Raw genomic sequence first — 10,962 nt, forward strand, 5'->3', positions numbered from 1 at the left:
TCAATACATATAAAATATATGCTTTCTTTCTAATTCCTTATATAGTAACCATTTGCATTGTTTAAAATCTCAGTGTAGCTCATGCTAGTGTATGGTATATACAAACATAAAAATTAATATTTAGAATTAAGAATAAAATATAGGTAGTTAAGTATAAGAATAGTTTGAATGAAAGGGTTATTTGAAAGTTGTGTTTAATAGTCGTATGAAAGTAGTAATGATGGTATTGATTAGTTGAGTGAGTGTGAGAGTGAGAGTGGTTTTTTGGGGTGTGGGTGTTAATTAAAATATATGTAGAAAGGAAGGAAGGCATGGAGATGATTGGGAGTAATCGAGGTGAATGTGGGGTATCTACCCTACCATTTGAAGGCCATTGCCCCAGGCATTTCTTCTCCTTCTGTTCCCTTCACACCTCACTTCACATCTTCCCACCAAAATGCTCCATTCACCCCACACTGCACCTGCACCTGCACATTCTTATTACTGTCACTCTACACACCTATACTGAAAACCACACTCAAAAATCTGTTAATGACATTTTTTTAGTTTCAATTTCTTAATCAAACTTCAAAACACTATGGTTATAGTGTTAGTCTGTTCATGTAGTTTCTATAGTTTTGCCTCTAAGTTGTGCTTATATATATACATAAAAAGAAAAGTATAAATTCAATACTTTTATAGAAAACCATTGGTTGTTAAAAGAATATACTTTTAATTCTAATTTCATCTTATAAAATCTATTTACATCTATTTATATATCAGTGTATTTATTTCTAATTGATGTGGAATCTTTAATACATTCTCTCACGCAGAATCCTATCAACTCGTATATGAGATTTTTTTTTTATCAGCAAAGAATAAATAAAATAAAAAGAGACACTTCAGGGGTGTCTCAACCCTTATACAAAACCCCAAAATTACATGATCCTAGAACCCTACCAACTAAGGATCCGACAAACATTGTACTACATATCAAGGTAAAAAACCAAACCAAGATATAGAAACCCACCCGATATAGTTGTCTCACCCCACCAAAGCGGTTACACCCTCAAATAAAGACATGTATCAAACAACAAAACAAGATCATTGTCATCAAGTTGAAGGACCTTACCCAAGAGACAAACTCAAAAATACAAGACACACCTTCCAACTCGTATATGAGACTATATATTATAAGTGATCTGATAGTGGATAATCTAATAAATCAATAAATTTTTGCTAGAATCTAAAATAGATGGTTCTGATATGATGTTATGTTAAGAAGTAGATTTAGGACTAACTTTATTTTATAAAATCGATTTATTATCTTTCACTGAGATTTTATTAATTGTATGGTATGTGAGGTGGTTTAAATAAGAGAAGATGGGAATTTTGTCTGTTTGTGGAATTTTGTGGAGGAAAAGTGAAGGTGGTTTACAGTGGAAGTGCAGTGCAGTCCATAGCAGACAGAGCATGAATGAATGGATAGACTTTTGAAGTCATCATGGTCTAAACACCAAACTACACTCCATCTTCTGACACCCACTTCACACGCCCAGGAATCAACCACTAAATTATACCTTTCCTCATTATTTTATCATCCAATTACTGTTAGGGCCACACTATTACCTCTTGCATAATAGTTTTTTTTATTTATTTACATACTAAATTCATACGTAACCAACTCTTTTCTCCTAATTTTTCTGAGTTTCTGGTGTCTATCAAGCATATCTGATATTCAAAATTTGTGTATTTTGCAAAGTGACTTACAATTTGCTATCAAGTGCACAAATCAACTAGTAATTAACATACTGTCTAATATAAACATAATTAGACGGTTCAACAATGAAATGAAAGACATTCGATATACCAATTATTTGACTCAAATAGAACTATGTCAGATCCACTAAAGAATGATTTGGCTTTTTGAAAAAAGATGAGATCGATTTATAACGAAGATTAAATTATAATCAAAACGATTAAACACTTCTTGAATAAGATTAAGGAAATATTAAACTTTCATGGATATGACAAAAAAAGTTTCATAGAAAAACTATAAATAGATAAGTGTTCTAAGATAAAAAGTTAATGATTCTTTAACTTCGATACTTATAACATATACATATATTCAACGTTAAAGTATTTTTACAGATATTTTCATCTGATGGAGCCGAGAGACGAAAAACACTACAAAGAAGATCTTGATAGAAAAATATGAGCTTATAATAACAATAATCATCTTTAATTAAAGGTACTATTGTATTGTAAAAAAAATGCAAATAGCTTCCACAATATATTAATACTTTAACTAGGGAATTTGCATTTTTGTTTATCGCTTTCTGCATAGCATTTCAGTAAGTTTGAGCAAAAAGGTGAAGCAGGAGTGGAGTGCATTGCATACTTTTCATGTACACCTTTTTTTTTTTTTTGTCTCACACATGCAAGTGTTAAATATGCATTTTAATAACCTTGCAGTGTGAATGCAAATTGCTACTACCAAGCTTGGGCATGGGTTATCGTCTACTTTAACTGGTTTTATAGTGCTATACTCAGAATCATGCATCTTCATTTCAATTAATTATAGATTCCTCGAAATCCTTGCTTGAAAGGCATACTTTGTTCATAATCAACTGACGTAAGCAAACTTAATTGCCCAATAAAGTCTTTTTCTGATGTTTTTGTAGTAGATTATAGTAACATGCAGCCAATAATTAATGTTGGTTATGAGAACTTTTTTTCCAATAATTAAGCTCATACGATGTGAAAACAAGTTTCTATTAAGTCATCATAATAGAGTGGTTCATCATCTAAGGCACATGGTTATGATTATACTTTAGCAAAGTAGTGTATTTGGTTTTGAAAATTAGGGTTAATTTTTTTTTTACAATGGTTAAATGGTATCCCACGAATCCGACTTTAAAGTAAAAGTTGTATCTTATAAATACGATTTCAGAATGAAAGTCGTATATAGATATGATTTTAGAGTGAAAGTTGTATCTAATGGAGATGACTTCAGAGTGAAAATCATTCCAAAATTGTATTTATGTAATACGACTTTCATTCTGAAATCGTATCTACATTAAAAGAAAATCATTAAATAGTGACAAAAAAAATGATTAATGACTATATTGACTAAATTAGATACTAATTTAGAGACTAAATAATTATTTATATCGATCTAAAATGATTTCTATTATTAATAAAAAAATTAAAATAATTTTTAAATTGATATCTAAATTAGGTACCTAAGTTTTAACTATTAATATTTTAGATTCTAAATTAGTATCAAAAGACTATTAGAGACTAATTTAGAATATAGGATAGTAAGCAACCTCGTAACTAGTGGTTAAATACGACTTTAAAAAATCATTTTATAAATTTTTTTAATAATAGAAACTACTTTAGATACCAATAAATTTTTTTAATTTATAAAATAATTTTTAATTTAGTAAAATATTAACTAATTATTTTGATATCTAAAATTAACTTTTATTCAATGATTTTCTTGCCGATATAAATACGACTTAATTATGATAAAAAAATATCTAAAATCTAAATTTTGAAAAAAGAAAGACTAGTTTCATGAAAAAACCTTATATATACTTGTGTATGTTTTTATATATATTTGATTAGGATAATTAAGCATGCTTGGGGTTGACGTAAGCAGAATGTGAGTGTTATATTAAAATGATAAAGAATAGTTAACCTTATTCCATAGAGTTGATAATGGTGTTAACTTTTTGTTCTCCCGTGCTTATTTACAGTCACCATTATTGCAACAACCAATATATGTGTTTTGCCTTTCTTCATATGATTTTGGTTTCGAAATGCTAAATGAGTTTTTGTTCTCAAGGAGGTGGAGTTAAAAAATGTTTATTAGGTTATGGTGATTAAGTTAGAAAGAAAGACAATGGAAAAAAGGTGGTCTCAAAGCTCGAGGTTGTTGCTGTCTTCAATGTTTTTAACTTCATGCTCTTCTCTTCTTTACCTTTCTTTCCCTTTCCCTTTCCTTCTTCCAACAATAATCTCTTGCTTCATCTACTTCATCATATGTTTCCATAATTCTATGATCAAGCTTTTTATCATTTTATCTCTGCTAAAACATTAAAAACTTCATCAACTTATCAAAATTTATTTGCATAATTAAGAATGCAAAGAGATTATCAGAATTAAATATCTATGAAATTTCGTACACATTTATATCGGACGTATTGAATATCATCCTCGATTCAAAAGATATTTATTGAATTTTTAATCATTATACACAGTTTTAACATAATTTTTAAAAAAACATATTAATTCTTTAAAATTTAATTTATTATATAATTTTTTATTGTGATTATTAAAATAAAAAATAAATGGTTTTGAATTATTAAAAACATTTTACTATTAAAAATAATTTAATATTTAAAATATATTTATGTAAATAAATTATTATATAATATATAAATTCGTATCCATATGTTTATATTGTGGTATTTATTCTTGTGGTATTTATTATTTATTGATGTTGTATTTATTTTAAGTATTCATGTCGAATTTATGTTCGTGTTTATTACAATTTTAAGGTGTTTTATTTATTTATTACAGTATTCTAATCTTAAAATTTTCAATTTAAATGAATGAATATGTACTAGTTAAATTATAAAAGAAATTGTATGAGTAAGAAGTTTTTGTATAATAATCATAATCCAAAAACTATATTTTTATGTTGATTTTAGTGAACATTTTATTAATATTTTTTAACCTATAAAACAAAATTTATATATTTTTAGTGATTTATTAATGTTCAAATACTCAAAATTTATAAAAATAAAATTTGAAATATATCGAGAAACAACTATTTCTAATTGAAACATTAAATTCAATCTAATTAATTAATGAACAAAATAAATTAAAACTTAATAAAAATTCCAAATATTACAAAATAATTAGCTAAATTGTGATAAATAAATCCTACATAACCTGATTAAATTGAAAACATCACAAAGAAAATTGATGAACAGAAATATAATCACAAACATTAGAGTAGAAGAATATAAGTTACCACTCAAATTCCTCATAACACCCCCTATATAAATAAATATACTAGTTTACACAACTTTTCTCATTATTCTTTAATCTTCTTTAAAAAGTTTTTTACAGAATCCCTGAATTTGTTTTCGTTTAAATTAAATTTCCGTTACTAATTTTCCTTATCATTATTTTTCTAATTAAATTTATGTCACTAATTTTCCTTATCTTTGTTTTTTTAATTAAATTTCTGTCACTAATTTTCCTTATCGGATATAATAAGGGAGTCTATTTAGAAAAATAAATATAAATTTAGGCACTAAATAAAAAATATTAACTCAAATTCTCTTCAGAATATCATGATTTGTTTTAAATAACTCAATTCTCTTCAGAATATTCGAGCCTTTTTGCTACTTTGCCCTTCATCAAATTGAAAGTAATTGCTATATTGTCCTTCATCTAATTTAGTTTAGCATCAGCTTCTAAACCTTATGATGTTTACTTTAACTGAACCATTTTAACAGTGGATTGCATGGGTTCTCTGAAATTCTTAATAGTAAAACTTGTTCCATTTTGCAAGCTAAGGATCAGAGTTACTTATTCACATGATTTAAATCCAAATTAATCACAGCTACACATAATGTATTCATTAAGAAAACAGAGAACACTTTCTGATCTTTGCATCAGACCCTTCTGTCTCATAATTCGATACCCAATTTCTCATCTCAGTAATATTAATATATCACAGTTTCATCTCTACGATATCCAACATCTCCATAGTATTAATATATCAAAGTTTCATCTCTATATATCCATCATCTCCTTATTATAATATACCATAGTTTCATCTCAATGATATCCAATTAGCCACCAAAATAAACAGCTTGCACATGACTTGATGGACAAGGTATGAACCAACTTCAATTGTTTCATTAACAAGATATGTTACCATATAAAAGATGGAACCTCAATTCTAAGTCTGAGTAGTAGCACCATTTTGTATACCAGTATATATATTATATAGATATTTCATTAGGGTCACATTAGTACTTTTTGTGATAGCAAGCTGTAGCAGACCTATTTTGCTAGTTTTCCAAATTGCTCAGTTCTCATGACAGTGTACTGATTGAGCAAGGCTCCAACTTCTCACAGTTTTTGTTCCAAGTCACTGATCATTTGAATCTGATAGCAGAGAATGCCTTATGACTCTAATTACATCTGTTAGGGACACAACCCCCACGAGCAAACCCTCTTGATCCACCACCCAAACTCGATGAACATGACTAGTCACAGCCTTCTCAATTACCTCAGACAAAGGTGATTCAGCATAGCAAGTCACAAGCTCCCTTCTGGAGGAGCCTCTATTCTGCATGTCTGACTCAGAGTACAGTGGACTGGATCTAACTTCTTCAGTGAATGCCAGTGCACTTATTCCCAACCATGATTTTAGCGAGGATATGTGGCATCCCCTCAAATCAGTTGCAGAAAATGTACCAATAAGCTTCCTGCATCTTCCCTGCCAAAACGTGACACAAAAATTATGAACATAACATTCAATTCCACATTCTAAGACAGCAATATTAACAACAATGAATGAAAAGGGCATGGAGAGAAGTGATTAAACTTGCATTTATAAGCTGCTTGTGATCATCCTGACCAACACCGGTGGCTCTAACAATAGGAACAGCGTTTAACATAGCAGCCTTTAAGCACTTTATGGCATGAACAAGTTTTGTGCGGTCTGTGATGGCATAAATCTGTACAGTGTCAGCCCCCAAATCCTGAACAGAACGTGAGAGAATGCTGTGTAGTTCAGCACCACCACCATGCAAGAACTTCAGCATATCCATCTGAGTGAGCATTTGGTAGCTAGAAGCAGATTCTGTAAGTTCCACCCCAGATGCCACGTTCTCTTCCAGACCATCAACAGGTACCATAGCACGATGCACCCCTTTGCTGAACACTTCCATGCAGTCTAACATACTAACACATGATGCAAGAATAACTAAACAATCAAACTCTTCATCACTAATCAAACCCAAAAACAAAATCAGAAGAACACATTATGATGGAAATTTTAGGATGTATATCACTCCCATGCAGTCTAACATACTAACACATGATGCAAGAATAACTAAACAATCAAACTCTTCATTACTAAATAACCCAGAAACAAAATCAGAAGAACACATTATGATGGAAATTTTAGGATGTATCACTCTAAAGGTAAAAATCATGTAATTTCCAATTAAGTTTCATACTCACTGATGTGTAATGAAATCATGTGACTATAGTAATATATACCAAGGAGTTTTTCAGTTTGTAGTGATGATAAAAGAAAGGTTTGCAAGTTAATTAACCTGGTATTAGGATTGAGAGTCCATAAGCTAAGGCCTTCAAAGGAGTGACCAATGATGGAGGAAACAGAGTCAGACATCCTTTGATCAAGGTCTTGGGTGATATTATCACCACAACTCAAGTGGTCATCACCAGCTATGTGGGCCAGAATATCAAGCATAGTCACCATCCCTATGTAATGTTTCCTTACAGCACCCGTTTGCTTATCAGACTCCACGATCATGGACCCTCCGGCTCCGATCCACTGCCCCGGCGGCGCAGCCACCGGCACCGCCACAATCTTGTTCGCCACCAGAGTATTCATTGTTTGGGCCAGGGACGCCGTGTAGGGCACCTCCACTAGCCTCTTCTTGCCCACCATCATGTCCTTCACCTTCTTCTCCTTCAGTCTCACACTTTCACTTCGTTGCATGGTGGCTCCTTTCACCTCCTGCATAGTTTCGATTCTCCTTCTGTTACAAAACGACAAATTGTTCTTAGTGCAAAGATGGGTACTAATGGGAAAATATAGAACAAGCATCAAAGATTGGTTTTTTTAGCAATTTTTTACAGCAGTAGTCAAGGAATATATAACATATGAAGTTGTTGCTGAAATTCATCTTTGTTTTGATGGGTTATACGTGTGGTGTTGTGAGATTCTCAATATTGTGCATGCAACTCTGCTCTTGCCATCTGTAATAGCACACTTTATGACTCAGCAAATGCCCATCTATTTATTCAGTTTTTGTGTTCTTACGGAACACGTATACCATAGCCTCTCCCTGTTCACCACCTTCTACGTCGGTGTAAAGTTTTAATTTTTGTTTATTTCATTAAACCCCACTTTATAAACCAGTTGCAACAGAATACAATCCCATGAATCTGCAAAAGGAAAACGGAACATACCAAAGTTTTACAATAACTTGATTCATACATTATTTTTTATTCAATCCTTGTACTATCGGCTAGTTGTAAACCCACATTAATTATAAATTAAGTCTGTTTAGTGGTAAATTGTGATATAATTAAGTTAGTTTAGTGATAAATTAAGATTAAGGTATGATTGTACTCTCTTTTGAACTCAAGAATTGATTGAGGTTTGTCATTAAAAAGTATAAATATCATAAGAGATTCAGTATAAAAGTATACACTCACCTTCACATTGTATTCAGACTAACTTCATTTGTATTCAGACTAACTTCATCTGAGTTCAAATCTTTTCACTCATTTAGATGAAAGGAAGAAGGAAACTAAAGGAGACATTCTAGAGTAATCCTTGTAAGAACAATTAGTTTACAATTCTAGTTTTGGTTGTTTTCTTCTGGATAATGAACTAAGGGATAAACACACATTCCATCATTTGGGTCTATCAAAAGATGTCTTAAGAGGAGTGAAAGTGAATGAGAAAGCACATGCTTTGAACAGAATGGGACAACGTTAAAAGCCATTAGAGGTGCCTAGTACAAGGCAAGGTTGTAATCTCGTGACCAACATAAATGCTCCAATTCTCCATCCCCTACACCATTTATAACACTAACGTCCTTTCTCGTGAGCACACATTACTCCACTCCAGCCACATCACCAACTTCCCATTTAAATAGTAAAAACCATAACTCCTCACACTTCCCCCATTCATTAACATGTTTCCACCTCTATAAAAATACCCCAACCCAGAAACATCAATTTCAGAATCATCATCACACGTACCATAAAAAATGAGTCACTGTCTTCTCTTACTCCTGGGAGTACTATGTCGCACGTTGTTTCTGCCACCTCATGTAACGGCCTTCACGGTGATCATGTCGGATTCCGGCGTGCCGTCAACCCTCGTAGATGGTCCTCAAACGGGGTTTTCCATGAACCACGACGGCGCCCGAACGGATAAGCGAGAGCAAGAGGCGGTGTACGACATCATGAGAGCCACCGGCAACGACTGGGCCACCGACATCCCCGACGTGTGCCGCGGTCGCTGGCACGGCATTGAGTGCATGCCCGACAAGGCCAACGTTTTCCACGTGGTGTCGCTTTCGTTCGGAGCACTCTCCGATGATACCGCTTTTCCGACGTGCGACCCGACCCGATCCGTAATCTCACCCTCCATCACACACCTCCCCCACCTCAAGACCTTGTTCTTTTACCGTTGTTTCACTTACAACCCTCAGCCCATTCCACCGTTCTTGGGCCTATTGGGCCCAACCTTGCAAACACTGGTCCTCCGAGAAAACGGCCACGTTGGGCCCATTCCTGTTGAATTGGGCAACCTCACCCGTTTGAAGGTCTTCGACCTTCACAAAAACAACCTCAACGGCTCTATACCAATCTCATTGGGCCGGATCACCAATCTAAGGTCTTTGGATTTGAGCGCCAACAAATTAACCGGGCCCATACCCGGTTTCGCCTTCCCCTCTTTGAACGTGTTGGACCTCAGCCAGAATCTTCTAATGGGCCCAATTCCTTCTTCTATTTGGAACTGTTATTTTCTCATCAAATTGGATTTCAGCCGCAACCGCCTCGTGGGCCCGTTGCCGGAGAAGCCCATTAGCATGAAAGAGCTTATGCTTTTGGATTTAAGCTACAACCGTATACAGGGCCCGTTTCCTGTGTCGATCAAAAGCCTGAGTTCGCTTCAGGCTTTGATCCTGAAAGGAAACCCAATGGGCTCCAGCATGATACCCGGTGATGGGTTCGATGGCATGAAAGCCCTGATGATTGTTGTTTTATCGAATATGAATCTGCATGGGCCTGTGCCTGAATCATTAGGGAAATTGCAAAACCTTCGCGTGCTTCATCTCGATGGGAACCACTTTAATGGGCCAATTCCGAAGAGTTTTGGGGATTTGAGAAACCTTAGCGAACTGAGGCTGAACGATAATGGGCTTAGTGGGCTTGTGCCATTTGGGAGAGAAATGGTTTGGAGAATGAGAAGAAAACTGAGACTGAATAATAACTCTGGGCTTTGTTACGGTGCACGCAGTGGTTTGGGAGATACCATGGACTCGACCTTTGATTTAGGTATCCCTTCTTGTGACACATACCCTCCCACTATACCCTCCCTTAGGACACACCAACACCTTTCTTCACTTACCCAAAACTCAATTCCTTTCCCAACACATCTCACATCACATGCTCTCAAACCTCTTACATCCTCATTCCCACTACCCACTTTTCTACTCTTTAATCTCTTTTTCTTATCTCTAATTAATTAAATATACATTCAAATTTATTATAGTGTAATTCAATTTTATAAAAAAATTAGAGGTTCATCAAATGTTTTTATATTTATATGTTTTTATTTCTAATCGATATGGATATGGATACGGATACGAAGATAGTTTTTACGTGTAAAATGTCTTTATTTCTACATATTTTTATTTCTAATTGGTGTGAATATGAAAATAGGTTTTCATCGAATTGGATTGACTAAGAAGAAAATAATGAAAGCAAAAAGATTGAAGTGGTGTGAAATCTAGAAGCGGTGTTATATTCTAGAAAACAGAACTTTCTGAAAAACAGAACTTTCTGAAACAGAACATTTTATAAAATATTTTTATCTATATATGTCTTTATCTCTAATCAGTATGAATATGAAGATACATTATATGTGATATAAAAATAGGTTTTTATTCATGAAAT

The 10,962-nt window shown here is 33.3% G+C and overlaps 2 protein-coding genes across 2 annotated transcripts; one reads left to right on the forward strand and one right to left on the reverse strand.

The window, feature by feature from the left end:
- Window positions 1-5,887: 5,887 nt before the first annotated feature.
- Window positions 5,888-8,029, reverse strand: LOC137836042 (SNF1-related protein kinase regulatory subunit gamma-like PV42a). Its single transcript, XM_068644855.1, has 3 exons — window positions 7,353-8,029; window positions 6,621-6,975; window positions 5,888-6,508 (listed from the first exon to the last, which is right to left on the reverse strand). The coding sequence occupies exons 1-3, from the start codon at window positions 7,868-7,870 to the stop codon at window positions 6,158-6,160; spliced, it is 1,224 nt and encodes a 407-aa protein (XP_068500956.1). The 5' UTR covers window positions 7,871-8,029; the 3' UTR covers window positions 5,888-6,157.
- Window positions 8,030-8,707: 678 nt separating this feature from the next.
- LOC137836041 (protein TOO MANY MOUTHS) lies at window positions 8,708-10,707 on the forward strand. The gene has a single exon (XM_068644854.1). The coding sequence runs from the start codon at window positions 9,045-9,047 to the stop codon at window positions 10,533-10,535; it is 1,491 nt and encodes a 496-aa protein (XP_068500955.1). The 5' UTR covers window positions 8,708-9,044; the 3' UTR covers window positions 10,536-10,707.
- Window positions 10,708-10,962: the final 255 nt, after the last annotated feature.

Source organism: Phaseolus vulgaris, chromosome 5 (genome assembly GCF_000499845.2).
Source record: "Phaseolus vulgaris cultivar G19833 chromosome 5, P. vulgaris v2.0, whole genome shotgun sequence".
NCBI lineage: Eukaryota > Viridiplantae > Streptophyta > Magnoliopsida > Fabales > Fabaceae > Phaseolus > Phaseolus vulgaris.

Bases quoted from the DNA above. Each gene is read 5' to 3' on its own strand.
- LOC137836041 (XM_068644854.1), top strand. From the start codon at position 9,045: ATGAGTCACTGTCTTCTCTTACTCCTGGGAGTACTATGTCGCACGTTG.
- LOC137836042 (XM_068644855.1), bottom strand. From the start codon at position 7,870: ATGCTTGTTCTATATTTTCCCATTAGTACCCATCTTTGCACTAAGAAC. The intron at 6,976-7,352 runs GTTAATTAACTT...ATCATGTGTTAG, and splicing joins ACTCTCAATCCTAATACCAG to TATGTTAGACTGCATGGAAG. The intron at 6,509-6,620 runs GCAAGTTTAATC...ACGTTTTGGCAG, and splicing joins ATCACAAGCAGCTTATAAAT to GGAAGATGCAGGAAGCTTAT.